The following is a 16,729-nucleotide window of genomic DNA, read 5'->3' as shown; positions in this document are numbered from 1 at the left end:
CTATTAGATACATCGGAAGTGGTTGAGGTTGGTTGTTACTGAGGATTGAACGCTTTAACAAAGTTTGTTATCTTGACCAAAATTTCTCTAAGTGAAAGAGTTTATGTTGCTCGGGAAAACTTAGTTACTTGTACCTGTATATATATTTTTTGATATAAAAATGTTTGTCACATAAAATATTTTTCTATAAATCTTTCACCATATAAAAATATTTTATCAAACGTTTTTTTTACGTAAAAATATTTTTTCAAAACTTTTTTTTCAGAAAATATATTTTCTTTTAGGATATATAAGAAGACATAAAATTAAGTAATTTTTGTTTTAGGTGTTTATCAGAACGTTCCGGACTTTTTCTCTTAGATGCCTGGTGTTACACCGGAAGTGTTCAGTCTATACACAGGAGTACACAAATATGAAGTCTTATATTTGAAGGACTTTTAGACTAATTTAGCTAAATCAGCTATGGCTAAGAGGCCAGTATATTGCGCCATTTGAATATATGATATTCTGACCAGTTTGCATATTTTGCGGCGAAAGAAGGCCGTCAAAATCGTTAAATGAGCTTTTCCCAGATATACTAATGTTCCAATGTACTTTGGAAGCATACCACTTAAAAATCCAAAAGAGTATGTTGCTGACATTTTCCTCCGGGATAGAAACATCGGAAAATGCCAAGTTTATATCTTAAATAAGTTCCTGGAGTCATATCATTTTCTCACTTCATAGAGATTATTTTGTAATTGAAAAAGTCAAAGAGCATATAGAAACGTAGCCCACAGTCATTAAAACCGTACATTTACATCTGCTTCTCTAAACCGGAAGGCACAAGATAAATACCCATAGAAAGAAAACGGGCATCTTGACATCAACCCAAGCTCCTGTGTGAATGACGAATGCCCACTAAATCTTTCCATACTATAAATGCCACTTCCCTTCTGTTGCTTTCGCTAGGAAGACCTCAGAAGAATATCAAAGAATGTAGATACAGAAATCTTCGAGTCCTAATGGCAGACTCCTAGATGTATCTAAGAACTCTGCTAAAGAACTGACACGACCCAATATTATGCTTACTCTATTAAATTCAGCGAACATCGAAGGTGAGGGAGGAATTTAGAAAAAGATGGAGATGATAGACTCCACAGAAGTGTAAAATAATGGAGGCCCTTTTGTAACCCTTAACGTCACCATGAGTAAACCGGCTGGTTCATAATTAACCACCAATATGTATTCTGCCACTATAGATCCACAACAGTTCTTCAGGCATTGATAGTCATCTTTGAACTAAACACCCTGAAATTTCGAATAAACTCAACCGGATACCTTTCATAATTCCAAAACATTTAATTTGGGATCCGCGCTGAGTTAGCTATTGGATGATCTGAATTTCTTACATTGCAAACTGATAGACATATGTAACTGGCCTTCTTTCGTGATCCCAAATGCTATCCAATGTTTTGATGAACGGAGAACCAATCCTTCATTTCATTTGATAAATTTCGCATGGCTCAAACATTCCAAGTTTCGAAGCCTTCAATTTATGAAAAAAACCATTCTCATACCATTCTTCAGTAAGTCAAAGATAGACCAATCACATTTAATGTTACCAAAACACTGACTTCACACTTCTGTTTCAAGTTTCAAAAGAAAAGGCTTAAGCCACCTCCTCTTATGTTCAAACGATGCTTTCTATGAGTCATTCCTGAGTCGTTGCTCCACGGAATTTAAATTCATCACGTTCTCACATTTATGGTAAGCCTAAAATAACACGAGAATTAGCCATCTCATAAATACTCACGGCTTAACAACTAAGCTACTATAGCAGGCTTATTTCACTTCTCTTTCTTTCCATATCACTTCACTTTGTTCATATTGCTCACAGAAGTCTTCCTCATGGTGCATTTCTCGACTATAATTTCCATGGGTCAAAAAACATACCGTCATCTAACACTTCAAAGATACTTTTGAAGGTATTGTTCACCGCCACCGACGTTTCACAACTCTTTATTGGTGTTATGCTGTTACGAAGAAACATTGCTGAACTGAAACCAAGATATGAAAGTCAATACATTAGAAAACAAATTACTCCGATCAAGCTGAATTTTCGACAAGTTGTTGGTTTTGGTTTTGTTTCAGTTCAAAATAATGTTGATTTTGGTTTTGGTTTACCATTTTTGCTTTGGGTTTTAGTTCACTAATTTGGTTGACTCCTGTGTGTTTGTATTGTCTCCACGATGTTTAATAATGTTGTGCGTTTTAGTAGTGTAAACCTTTGTCTTGTGCAGTATTTTATCCATTTTTGTGTAGCTATAAAATGGATACATCTCTAAGGAAGTGTTAAAAAATATGTACTCTTTTTCAGCACACATCCATGACTCAACGAGAAATTGCCAGTGAGTGTGTTGCTGGCATGGGTACTGGAAATGCGACTTTAAAGAGGTTCAGGAGACAAGTACCTTTTCTCCTGGTAGAACAGGAACATATGAGTGAAAAAGGAAAACTACATTTACTCAAGACCGTTCTAGTTAGGAAAACAAATGAATTCAAGATTGTTTGCTATACACTTAAACAGAGATGGCAGCTAGTGGAATTAATGTTTCCGACATGACAATACGTGTCCAAGATTGTTGGAAGCAGGGATAATTGCCCACAGACCAAAAACGAAACTTCTGACGAACGTTATGCAGAAAAAGAGGTTTCAGTGTACAAACGCGTACAAAGATTGGACTGTTGAGAAGTGGAAGACTGTCATATTCTCAGATGAGAGCCATTTCTTTGTCCAAGGAAAGAGAGCACAGTATGTTCGCAAATCAACGGAGGAGAAGACTTCTCCCCCTCACCTTCAACAAACTCCTAGATACCCAGTTAATAAGATCTTTTGGGGTTGTTTTACACATGACGGTCCAAGATCACTAGTGCCTGTTGATGTATGATGAAAGGTGACCAATACATAAAAATATTGGAAAAAAGGCAATCCTGCAGATCCAGAAAGACAAAGAACTGATCTTCCAACAGGATCTCTCTCCACTCCATATTTCAAAAAAAAAAAAAAAAAATGAAAGAGTTCCTCAAAAATCACAACATCCAATTGCTTCAGTGGCCAGGTAAATTTCTTGGCATTAACTCAGTAGAAATTTTCTGGGACATAATGAAAACTTTACTTGGAAAATTAAATTATGATACAAAGGATTACTTAATACAATCCATTATAAACGTATGGTTTCGAGATGCATGAATAAGAAAAAACGAGTTCTACGTTGTTAGAGTCCATGCCAAAGCCAATTAATGAATTCACTATGAAAAGAGGATCACATATAAATTATTAGTTAAAGTTGAAGCTCAATTTTTATATTTCTTTTCATGTGAAATTAACATTTTGCTTTAAGATGTGAGTGTTCGTATTAGTTTCTTCAATACCGCTTTTATTTATTTATTTATTATTTTTGAAGAATGCTATCTCTAATGCTTGAAATCTGTTGAACGATACAGTTAATATTCAATAAGATGCCCATATTTTATTTGCAATTTATATAATTACTATTCTGAAGAAATTGAGCGCAAATCCCGAGGAGCTCCTATATATATATATATATATATATACATATATATATATATATATATATATATATATATATATATATATATATATATATATATATATATATATATATATATATGTATTTATATATATATATATATATATATATATATATATATATAAGAAGTAGTTGTGTACTATGGATATACCTCAATTATCACAATCTCGTAAATAATTTAAGGGATTTATTTCACATACTAAGTGATAAATAATAAAAGAGCATTATTGAGATAATACCCACCTAATTTAACACATGAGTGAGCAATTGACTCGATATTTGCTGTGAGTTTTCCTGTAGAATTGAGGTAGTTAAGGATTGCGACGTTTCGACCGAACAATAACACGAGTTCATTTCCCTCTGAGGAGGGTAGACTCAGCAGATCCTCCAGGCCTTGTACGGTAGGTCCCATTAAGTCACCTATGAAAATAAGAACTCATCAGAATCTCATTCGAAAGAGCATTCGTTAACACAGTGATGAAAATTAGTTTAATTTTAATATATTTCGATTTATAAAAACTTTAAAGAGCTAGCTGCGTAAGCATGTGCGGAAATCAAATCTTGCAGTATTCCTTGCTTGCAATAAGCAAATAATTTATTTTAATGTCGAATCAGTTCAACTTTTTTGTTACACTTACGACGATGCCTTTTGTCAAATCCTAGTACAAGCTTTGTTGAGAAGAAATTAGGAAAGAAATATTGTATGATGGCAAACCGGGAGAAATCAAATCTGTCGCAAGAAAAAATTACGTGTTTTTTTTAACTAGATTTTCCCTCTCAGGAAATACTTGAAAAATCACGAGAATATTTCAACGGTCCGTATTTAGTTTTGGAGATCTGGAAAATAGATATGAAAATGGGCCAAAAGAGAAAAACTGTTTATCTAGCCAGAAGTATTGGAAATAAGCTGGAGGTGTTTTGAGCATTGATTAGCACATATTGTCCAAACATTATAGGCAGTGATAAGATGTGGTTGACCTGGGATGGTATTACCAAGGTCAGTAATAGAATGCAAGTGACAGAAAGAATAGGACGGAATGAGGACTTTTGCTAATGATAACAAAGGAATAAAGTCAAAAAGAATAGCAGTACATCAAGGGGAAAGGGATTCCGAGGGGAGTTCATTTGTGGCTATCTGGTGTGATATAGAATAAAAGAGTATTAAATAATTAGCTGCTGCTGTAATCAAGGGGATATACGAGAGAATGTAAACGGTATGCACTAGCAAATTACCATGAGTACAGGTCGAGTAATTATTATAAGAGATTTCAACTATGGGAATAGAGAATAAGATGAGGAATAGTCACAATCATGAATTTTTTACGACTGTTGAGAGATAATTACCTGAAATGAAGCGGACACAAGGTTCAAGAATACTGGATCTGATCGTCACATCAGAGAACTTAGCAGTAACCAATCTTGGATTAGTATGAAGGGCGAGAAATTTTTGATGTATGGGTGATGCTCAAGGGATTTTTGAAGATTTTTGAAGGTAGGCATTAGACTGATGAATAGCTTAATTAAGCAGAATCTGTACACAAATAAAAGGTTGTGGAGGGGACTATAAAGTAAAAGGTGGTTAGCATGCCCATAACCAGTATAACACGCAGGCAAGAATGGTGAGGGTATGGTAAGGAACTCCAAAGTTAATTAAGACAGAAAGATACTGATGAGACAAAACCCCTAAGGGGCAATTTCCATATGTGGCGGGTAAAAGGAGGAATGATTATGGAAGGATGATTTTATACAGTGATGATGGTGGGATGTTAACAGAATCAAACCAAATAGTTGAATTACTGAGCGAGCATTTCTCCGGGATGTACCATCTAGGTGGTCACATTGCAATACCGGATGTGACATTGATCGGAAAACAATGGATGAAGAAATATAGGTACGTAAAATATTGCAGAATCTCAATACGAACGCTGCCATGTGATTAGAGCATATTGGCAACTCTATTGCATAAATTGGTGCACATGGGGATGAATACGAATCAGGTGATTTCAATTAGAGGTGGCTGATGGACAGATATCATAGAGTGGTTTACAGAGGAGTTGAGTCTAAAAGAATACCAGTGGCGTACCACATGACATAGTACTTGGTCAACTGCTGTTTAATTTGGATATCAATGAAATATTCAGTTGTTTTCTGACGATACTAAACTGGGAAGTGCAATGATAAATAAAGGTGAGGCAGACATTTTGCAGGAAGACCTACTGTAAACAGATCTGGCGATATGGGAAAAGACGAAGAGCTACCAGTTTAATACGTCCAATTGTAAGGTAATGCACTTTGGAAAGAGATCAGATGCTTCTTACTGTATCGATAGAATTGAACTACAGCAAACTGACGAGGTCAGGAACTTGTGTGTGATTGTGAACAGGGAGTATGCAGTTTAAAGGAGATATTGCGAAGGTAAGCAAAACAGCACATCAAATTACATGGTTGTTGAAAAACAAAGTAACAAGTAGGACACACACACACACACACACACACACACACACACACACACACACACACACACACACACACACACACACACACACACACACACACACACACACACACACACACACACACACACACACACACACACACACACTGTGCAAGAACTCTTTAATAAACAGAACGAACAAATAACAAAAAAATCTAGCGAATATGAAGATTTGGTAAAACATAATAATTTAGCAGTTATAGAAGCGTTGCAAACAGTAAAAGACATTAAAATGAGCATTAACGCACTAAATGACAAACAACACAATTTGATGAAAGAGACATCCGAACTCCGTCAAGAACTTCATTCTCTAAAACTACAATATGAACGTTTAAATCAGCAACAACATAAAGAAGATCTTGCCATAAACGGTCTTCCTGAAACTGCACCTACAGAAAACCTCAGAGATGTGATTTTAAAATTAGGCCATGTAATTGATATTCCCCTAAACGAATAATAATAATAATAATAATAATAATAATAATAAAAATTCACCGGGAAAAGAAGAAACACTCAAATATTGGAAGTCAACCTGGGATAATTCTATTGAACACAATGAAGATGCTTCATGGATTAAGGAAATAGAATCAGAAATGAAACAAAAAACAAATGCAAAATGTCATTATCACTAAAGAAATGGTCAGTTCTCAAGCTAGAAAATCAAAAAATTGGAGTGCACTGGCAAAGACGAACTACATGGATTTTGGTTAAAACATCTAACCAGTCTACATGATCGAATGGCAGAACAATTTAATTATTTGCTGCAGTCTGGCTCAGTGGAAGACTAGATGATATCTGGGCGCACGTTTCTCTTCATGAAAGATAAGGATAAGGATGCAGACCCAAGTAACTATCGTCCAATAACATGCCTACCAACTATGCTTAAGCTGTTCACTGCAATCATAGCAAATTCCATATACCACTACTTATCGGATAATCAGACTTATCCAATTCAACAAAAAAGGCAATTTTCAAAAATCTAGAAGAAAAAAAGAAAAGATCCTTATTAATAAAATGATTCTCAGAAGCTAAAAAAAACGAAAACCTAATTTAAACGTGGCATGGATAGATTACAAGAAAGCATTCGATTCCTTGGCACACTCCTGGATCCTAAAATCACTAAAATATTTGGAATTAGAAAAAAGATATATTCGTTTCTGGCTACTGCTATGAAATCATGGAAAACAACATTAATAGTGAATAATGAATGATTTCGAGATATCAGCATTAAACGTGGAATTTTCCAAGGTGATTCTTTGTCACCATTGCTCTTCAACATTTCTTTCATACCTTTGTCTATGATTCTGAAGAAAACAAAACTTGGATATGAAATTCTAAATGTAATATTAAAATTTCCCATCTGTTGAATATGGGTCGCTTGAACCTATATGGAAAATCGGCCCAGCAAATAGACTCTTTATTGAACATAGTTCGTATTTTCAGTCAGGACAAAATGGAATTTGGTTTAGATAAATGCACAATATTATCTATTAAACGAGGAAAAATTAATGACACTAGCAATTTTAACTTTGATCAAGAGAAATATATAAAAGCAATTTCAGCTGACGAACACTATAAATACCTAGGAATATTAGAAGCCAATGATATTCTCCACTCGAAAGTTAAACAACAGGCAGCATAAGAATACATCAAAAGAGTTAGAAATATTATGAAAACAAAACTAAAAGGATTAAACACAATTACAGCAATGAATTCTTGGGCTATACCAGTGATCCGATACACAGCTGGCATAATAAATTGGACAAAAGAAGACCTGGACAAATTAGATCGCATAACTAGAAAACTAATGACTATGCATCATGCATTGCATCCACGAAGTGATGTTAACCGGTTGTACCTACCGAGAAGAATAGGTGGATAGGGTCTGCTGCAAGTGAGACAGACTGTGGAAGAAGAAGAAATTGGTTTAAGAAATTACATCGACAATAGCCCTCAGCCAGTGCTTCAAGCAATTACACAAGAGGGCCTTCTAAAAGCAACAGGAAAGAAATCCGATTACAAAAAGGAACAACAAAATATCCGATATGTGCGCTGAAAAAATAAACACTTGCATTGCCAATTTCTTCGAGATACTGATGAAACCATTATTCTAGCAGCTCAAGAACAGGCATTACAAACTAATGCAATCAAATCAAAATTTTTCAACATCAATAATGACAGCAAATGCAGATTACGCGATCAGAAAGATGAGACTGTAGAACATAACATCTAATCAGTGCCCTGTAGCAAAATAGCACAAACTGAATATAATATTTGGACAGCCATGATCAAGTGGCGAAAATAGTTCATTGGAATGTATGAAAAAACATGACTTTCCTACTTCTGATAACTGGTGGCAGCATAAAATAGAGACAGTATTGGAAAACAAAACAGCAAAAATTCTCAGTGACTTTAGAATATAAACTGATCGGCATTTGGAACACAATAGACCTGACATCACAATTATCGAACATCGACAGGCTTGGATTATCGATATTGCAGCACCCAGTGATAACAACATCAACAACAAAGAACTGGTAAAAATTACTAAATATCGAGATCTGTCAATTGAATTTGGCAGGCTGTGACTTAAACACACGAAAGTCATTCCAATAGTTATCGGTGCACTTGGTGCAACTTCAAAGAAGCTGTCCAACTATTTACAGCAATTAAAAATCAATGAAATGTCCCATATGACCTACAAAAAATAGCATTACTTGGAACAGTCCATATTTTACAACGCTACGTGACGAACTATTCTTAGATTCTTGGGTAGAATCTGAATTGTTTTGAATCACCAGTCAAATTTTTATTTACACGATATCTTGTTTTGACTGTGTATCAATTATGTGAATAAAATAATAATAATAATAATAATAATAATAATAATAATAATAATAATAATAATAATAATACTTTTTTTTTAAATAATAATAAAAATATATTTATTTATTGCTAAAATATTTATACATATAATAAACATCTTCTGTGACATTGAACCTTATAATTTTACAGAGTTCAGCACTAACTGCTGCATTTTCTACATTGGATTTCAATAAAAAAAATATTAATAATACTTTTTTTGCCTTTATATTATGTATTTACAACACATGTTCTTCTAATATTAACAATGAAGATTATACAGAATTTTTCGTATAATTTTTTATTTTTTTTTTATATTTATTTATTTTTTATTTTTAAAGTTTGAGAAAGATTGATTATTCATACAAATTTCTGCATTTGCTTATAAGGATTACTTGTAGATGAGTGAGGCAGGTTAATCCCACCTACTTCGAAACTTGGGTTAGCTTTTATGAAGAGAGTGGGATTCAGCCTTCACTATTTGTGTTGTTGCTACTGTTTATGTATGGGATATAGGCATTGGATTCTAGTAATTTATGATGTGTATATTAATGTTAATGGTTTCTTAACTTTGTTGGTATATTTTCCAGAGTTCGTTTTTTAATGTTCTTTAGTTATCTACGTGTTTTAACTTTCTTGGTAGGTTGTTGAGTTGCGTGGGTATCTGATGTGATCTCACAAAAGAACCGTGTGAGTAATTGAAGTGTGTGGGGATGTAGAGAGTTGTTGTAAGTCGTGTTATACGATATGTGTCTCTGTTGTTTCGGTAGGTGATATTGAAATAATTCCTTATTAATGTCATGTAGGGTTTCAGGTTTTTAATGCTCAGAATTCTGTGTATCGCCATGTGCTTGTCGGATATCGGTTGTTGCGTGTAAAGTGTCCAGATCATCACTGTTGACACGATTTTCCTGTGTATTGTTTCTAATTTCGTTAGGTGGCTGGTTGATGTGTTTGCATAGACTGTTATCGTATCTGAGTAGGGTTTCGCAGATACCGTGATATAGGAGTTTTTTTATGTTGAGTGGAATAATATCTTTAACTGGGAAGAGTTTTGCTGCGATGATCCGGAGTTTGGTTTGTAGGTATTGTATATGTTTTGTCCATTTAAGGTGGGAATCTATATAGAGACCGAGGTATTTTGCGTGTATTACAGGTTTGATTTCGGAACATTGGCAGGTATTTTTGCTGTTAATGCAGAGGTATGTGTGACAATGTATCGATAGTGATTCAGGGCTTATGATTCTTGGGTTGTGTATTATCAACATCTGTGTTTTGGTGCCGTTGATTAGAATTGTGTTTTGGTGGAAGTATGTTATGATTTCGTTTAGGTCTTCTTGTGCTTTGTTAATGTCTGTGTGGATAGCTAGTAGTGCAGTGTCATCTGCGTATTGAAATATTTGACTTCTTATGGATATATTATGAACATCGTTAATGTATATGTTGAATAGAGTGGGTGATAATATGCACCTTGAGGTACTCCGTGTTTTACTTGTATACTCCGACTGTGATATGTACCTATTTTTGTTACTTGTGTTCTGTTTGAGAGGTAGTTCTTTAACCATGTATGCAGTGTTCCTCTTATACCTATTGAGTATAGTTTGGTAAGTAGTATAGTAGTCAAATTCTTGAACATATGATTGTAATAATAATAATAATAATAATAATAATAATAATAATAATAATAATAATAATAATAATAATAATAATAATAATAATAATAATTATTATTATTATTATTATTATTACAATCACGCACCACCCTCTGACAGAAAAATCTAGTCCTCACACCCTTCTTGGCGGCCTTCAGTCTCATCTTCCAAGGAGGCCCTCTGGTCCTTTCGCCACTCTCCAGAAATTGAAAAAATTCCATCAATTGAAATACTGTATGACCCTTGGAGAAGTTTGTAACTCTCAATGATATCACCCTCTTTCTTCTGTCTGCAGTCTACAAATTCTCAATCCTCTTCGTAATCAGTAAGTAATATATATATATATATTATTTATTGATATATATATATATATTTTTTTTTTTTTAATTAGATCACTTTGGTTTTATTATTATTAATTTCAAAATACAAAAATTAAAAGATATAGATGAAAAAAATATAGAATTATTTCTTGATACTCAGGCTAAAAATTCTTTGCAGATAGATCATTATGGATGTTTTGCAAGAAGAATTCTTAAATTCAACTTCGGTTAATAGTAGTATTCAAAGGACAATTTTTGTACATGCGTATTTGAGAAGGTGCTCAGTAAACTGAACTGCACATGGTAAGTAGGTGACTGGCACAGTATGAATACTAGGCGGCTGACTACCATAATCCATTGATGTAGTTTAAAAAACAGGATGATATCGTCTGTGAGGCCAACCTCTTATCCACCTTGCTGGAAAGAAAAGTCATTTTCTGGTCCTGGTAAGTCAACCTTTAAGGCATAGGTCTCTGCAGCTTCTTTTGTACACTGGATTTCTATAATTCCATGTGCCAGGATGCTGAAATTTGTATGGTAGATTATAATTTTGGTAATAATCAGAAGCCTTTTGGCTAGTGATTTTCTTTGTTTCTTCTTTTTCTTTAAGTTTTGAAATCTCATTGTAGTCAGATGGTATTTATAATGATATTATATCAGGTGGCTCTGCTTGTCTGTCAGAATCCTTTATACTTGGTTCAACTCCACAAGCTTCAATTCCTGTCTTAAGCACTATTTGGTATTCCTGACGTCAGACGTTTTATATCTGTGCACATACATTTTATACTGAAGAACACAGAGAAACGAATTTTAATATTATTATTTCGATCCGTTACCATAAGACATTAAGCCGTTTTATCACCAATTACAGCACAATCCAAAAATTTAAAATTTAAAATAAATAAATAAATATATAATAATAATAACTATAATAAAATGCTACAGTCGTGAATGGCACATTATACCGAGCAATGCGTGGTGATTATTTGAGATATAATTTACAATTAGAATTCAAAATCATTTAATGAAATTATGAAATGAAGAGACAAATCCTGATATAAAGTTGGACATATTTATCGCAGCTCGTTACTTTATGCTGATGATATAATAGAGTTAAATAATCCCAGAACAACTCCGAAAATATCACCTAATTGAAGTGAATAACTGCTGTATCATATCTGGTATGAACAACAAAAATACCAAGACTGAAATTAAGCAGGAAAATTGAACATACTAACTGCATTTTGAACGGGAAACGTATAGAACAAATAAAACATTTCAATAGATTAGACACAATCTGAGTGAAAGTGACAAATCAAAATTGGAAAAAGACAACAGACTGAACAAGCTGATACGTTAGAGAAGCGTTTCCCGAACTTTTCTTACGATAGAACACTTCACAAATCCTGATATTTTCATGAAACACCTTGGTTATTTTGCAAGGTACTAATAAATAATTAAGTATTAACTAATAATTAATAATTAATTAAACATCAATTAAACATAAACATTATTAAATTAATTTGTGCTGATTTTCTTTGACATATTCCATTCTGATCACCAAAAGTTTATAATATTATTATAAATATTATTATAAGTACTTACGAGTGAATGCAGACTTTTTCTACTGTGTGCTGGTAGTTTTCTCCTCCTTTTGTACATCCTGGAGATCGTTTTTGTAGGCTGGTGGTAGTGGAGTGGATGAATCACTTTCGGTTGCGTGCCAAACACCTTTAATAAGGCATTTCTTAACACCAAAATTAAACAAAGTCCTTTGTCTTTTATTCATATTAAAATTTAAATCTGTAGGCCTATTACTTTTAAAAAATCCATGATCTCTTTAATTTCAGTGGAAAAAGTTTCTTTATACTTCCTTACTGATTGGTCACTAACATTTGCAACACGGATGTTATTTCGTTCAGTTTTGAGAACAGAGGATATGCGTCCCTTTGTTGTAATCGGCTTGCAGGCAATTTTTATGACCGGTCACAAACAACGGCGTTCCCATTTTCAAATGTTGAAACGTTTCGATGTGTGAAAATTAACGATAATTCATGAATACTTCCGCGTTTAAAAATACACGGCTTGGTCACTAGCATTTGCTACACAGATCTTATTAGGCGTTCTGGGTCTGAGCTTTTTGACATATTCACGAATATTATTCTCCTCAGAATATTTCCACTATAAAATATTTATTCATGAAAAATGCTTAGAAAAGTAAAATGACAAATTCCAGGAGAACTTCTCGCGGAATTTATTTCGCGAGAAGTTCTTATTTATCTTCCGCGGAACAGAGTTTGGAAAATCTTGCGTTAGAGAGTCAAATAAATACATTTTTATCAGAGAGAGAAAGAATTAGTCAAAAAACTAAAGTAATTACAACATATAAAAGACCGTTATCAATCCAATTTAACCTATCGAATTTAACCTATCGAACTGACAGCTACGTTACATATAAAACAGTTGATAAAGGACTTGAGACCACACGTTTGAGAAATCCGAGAAAACTAACGGAAGAGTGAACAGATGATATCAATGGCATCATCATATTAAAAATAAAGTTATATAAGCAGAGCCAATTTCACGTGATATGGAATCTTAAACAGAATGGGAGAGGAAAGGTTAGCAAAAAAAAAAAAGTTTTAAAACGCATGCGTGAATGCTAAAAAAAGACCCAGATTTAAAGACCAAGATCTGGATGGAATTGATGCATCAAGAATCAACAATTTCCCAGTAACGGTTGCATCGAATGTTTTTAAACACGCTTATCATAATCTGATTGCCCAATAAATAATGTCGCAATTTTCGTGCCAGCAGTTTGGGAAACTGAATGGCACTGATTCATGTCTGTTTGCATTTATTTTTGTTAGTTTCTTTTAATTTCTATTTTAATACTTTTAAGCTACCAAAAGCGCTGTTTAGAGAAGAGTATAGGAACTGTTTCGGATATTTTAAAAAATCTGCTCAATGCAGCCATAAATAAATCAAAAATTTCATTGTAATTTTAAAGTATTTAATTCACTCATATGAAATAATGCTATAAAAGATGACACATATTGGAATAAGTAGATTTCTATGCACATTAATTAGTAATTACCTCCAAAGCAGAAAACAAATAACACCCATTGGATCATCCCGTAATGCAGAGTTAAAAATAATTCAAGACATCAAAGAACTGCCTCTCAGCGGCAACAGAATTCAATACGCAGAAGATGCAGCTATTCTAACCATCCATGTTTGGACGTATGCAATACCAAAGGTAAACTCGACATCAATCTGCGCAACAGCTGGATTAACATGAACTCCATCCTTTTAAACTAAGACAAACATAATCAATGATATTCAAAATCTTACAGCGATAACCAGTTAACAAGAAATATATAACAATCCAAGAACATCTAAGTAAAAGTACCACGGATTCCTTGAAATAGAGCGCGATGTATAATGTCCATCGGAATAGCCACACAAAACTGATACAAAGCAAACGCATGATAATAACAAACATTTTGCTTTACTGACCGAAAGACGTTTCTCCTAGATACGTAAAAGCACTTATGTGCATGATGTGAAACATATTATTATACGCTATAATAAAGAATTCATTCTGTCAAGATTACAAATGAAATGGATTAATAACTCTGCAGTACAAAATGATAAACAAATAATCTATGTGTTTCCAAAAGCTGATCTTTTGGAAACAAATAGATTATGAAAAATACATCCGAAATGCAAAGAAGGCAACCGATACATGAACAATCAAACATAACCATAGGGCAGAAATGACTAAAATGTTGTTTTTATTCCATGTTCCATTGTAATTTTCTTTCACTTTGTAATACGTATTTTACAAAATGGAAGTGACTATACTCGGAAATATACTGATATATATATGTGTGAACGTTTTCTTAAATAAAATTACATTTTTCGAAAGTCATTACGAATTAAAATCAAACATTAATTCATTTATTTATGAACTTCTTTGCATAAGAGAAAAATGTAATAGAAGCAAGAAAACCAAAATTGTTAAATAAATTTCGGACAATCCTACAAAGTTTCCTTACCAAATATATGAAAGAAAGCCCGTCCAGAATCTTCCACGACATTTTCTGGCACAATCAAGTTCTTCTTAGATATAATTGTTTCACTGCTGTCGTCTATAAAAAATGAAAATTTGTATTTTCAAGTAAATTAATCTTAGAAATTGATCTTCAGGGAATGATTGTATATTCTCAGCTACTAAAAATTATTCATGAGAACAAAAGTTACTCACTCACGCAGTAGAATTCGGTGGTGAGATTTTCTTTCCTGACGCCCTCTGCCTGTAGAAAGAATTTTTTTATCATTATTCTATTAATAAAAATAGCATAACAATATAAATGATAAGATCATAACAGTGACATGATATTAATATCATCATGATGAAGTCTTTCCGTGCCCACTGGCACATAAGGCTGCACGATATTAATATAATAGTATACTACTACTACTACTGCTACTACTGCTACTACTACTACTACTACTACTACTACTACTAATAATAATAATAATAATAATAATAGAGTTTAGGGCCTAATTCGAAGAGTGATTCGAGTATCAGTTGTCCAACTATCAGTATATTGGACCCAGTCTTACCGTGAACAACATGGCGCTTCTTGAAAGCCTTTAGATAATATCATCGTCCTTCATGAGACAATGGCTCCGTATGTGGAATTTCTGACCCATTCCCGGTAATAGTGAATAATAGGTTTAGAATCTTGCGTTACTGAGAGTCACATGAAATTATTAATAAATATAATAATATATTCCTGCTATTAATAAATATAATAATATATAATAATGTATTCCTGCTATCGAAGTCACTCGAGATTTACTACGTTTTCTTCTACTTGGAGCAGACGGATCAAATACTTTTTTTAACCATCTCCTATGATCTAGCACTTCTAACATTACCACTGTAAAGATTATGTGATAAATACTCCTTTGGCGAGCTATTTCTTCTGAATGGAGCTGTTCCTGGAGCTGCTTTAGACTCCTTCATCTAGATCTGTGAAAATACGTTCACTGACCCTAATATTCGCTTTCTTTATTCATACAGTACTTAACAGTTGCTTGTGAGAATTTCACAAGTGTCTCCTTTATAAAATATTTTCGCGAATCCTTGAAACTGCTTGAATCAATTTATTTTCCCCACTCTTGGTATATCCAATTTTAAAAAACCTGACTCATTCTAATAACATACATTCGATTTTACAAAAATATATCTAAGTACTTCTAATTCAAACGCCTCGATTATTTTTGTTTTATTCCTTCATCCTGCATCACTTTTCTCGTGGTATATTATCCCCTGGTTGTTGGCCAAAGTAAAGAATCCATCACTTGTCTCCCTACTGCAACGCTTCTTCGACAGGCAGTCTCACCTTCTCTAATTACATTCTGTAAATAGATTTTAAAAGGGGTTGTAGACATGCCACATATTACTTTGTCCTTTTCTTGCTCTGAATACTCTTGAAACCTTTCATCCTGTTTTGATTGTTGCAAAGGGTGCTCAAAAATCTTCTCTTTATTAGGTAGATAAGTGCTTCATCCATTCCAAGTTTTTCTAGTATCTTCCACAGTTCGGTAATTGGAACCAACCGTACGTTTGTATATTTTATGACTAAAGAAACCGAATGAGTTCTCCTTCTTAGAAGCTATCTTTTCTGACATCTGAAGAATTATGAATGTTATTACGAAATTGCTTGTCATTCTATCATGTTGCTTGAAATACAGAAAAAGCATTTCATATGATTTTTAATGTGCTTTTTTTCA

At 33.4% G+C, this 16,729-nt stretch overlaps 1 protein-coding gene across 4 annotated transcripts in view; it reads right to left on the bottom strand.

The window, feature by feature from the left end:
- LOC150099935 (murinoglobulin-1-like) overlaps positions 1-16,729 on the bottom strand; it is a 139,700-nt gene that overhangs the window by 17,866 nt on the left and 105,105 nt on the right. For all 4 annotated transcript variants that reach the window (XM_090402815.1, XM_090402816.1, XM_090402817.1 and 1 more), the window contains 3 exons: positions 15,192-15,240; positions 14,983-15,075; positions 3,837-4,013 (listed from right to left, as the gene is read on the bottom strand). In XM_090402815.1, the coding sequence (XP_090258941.1) occupies positions 3,837-4,013; positions 14,983-15,075; positions 15,192-15,240 (319 nt within the window). The remainder of the gene's footprint in view (positions 1-3,836; positions 4,014-14,982; positions 15,076-15,191; positions 15,241-16,729) is intronic.

This window comes from Typopeltis vanoorti, chromosome 13 (assembly GCF_054136105.1).
Source record: "Typopeltis vanoorti isolate ZY-2024b chromosome 13, IOZ_Tvanoo_1.0, whole genome shotgun sequence".
In the NCBI taxonomy this organism is placed as follows: domain Eukaryota; kingdom Metazoa; phylum Arthropoda; class Arachnida; order Uropygi; family Thelyphonidae; genus Typopeltis; species Typopeltis vanoorti.
This window is presented reverse-complemented; position numbering and strand designations above follow the sequence as displayed.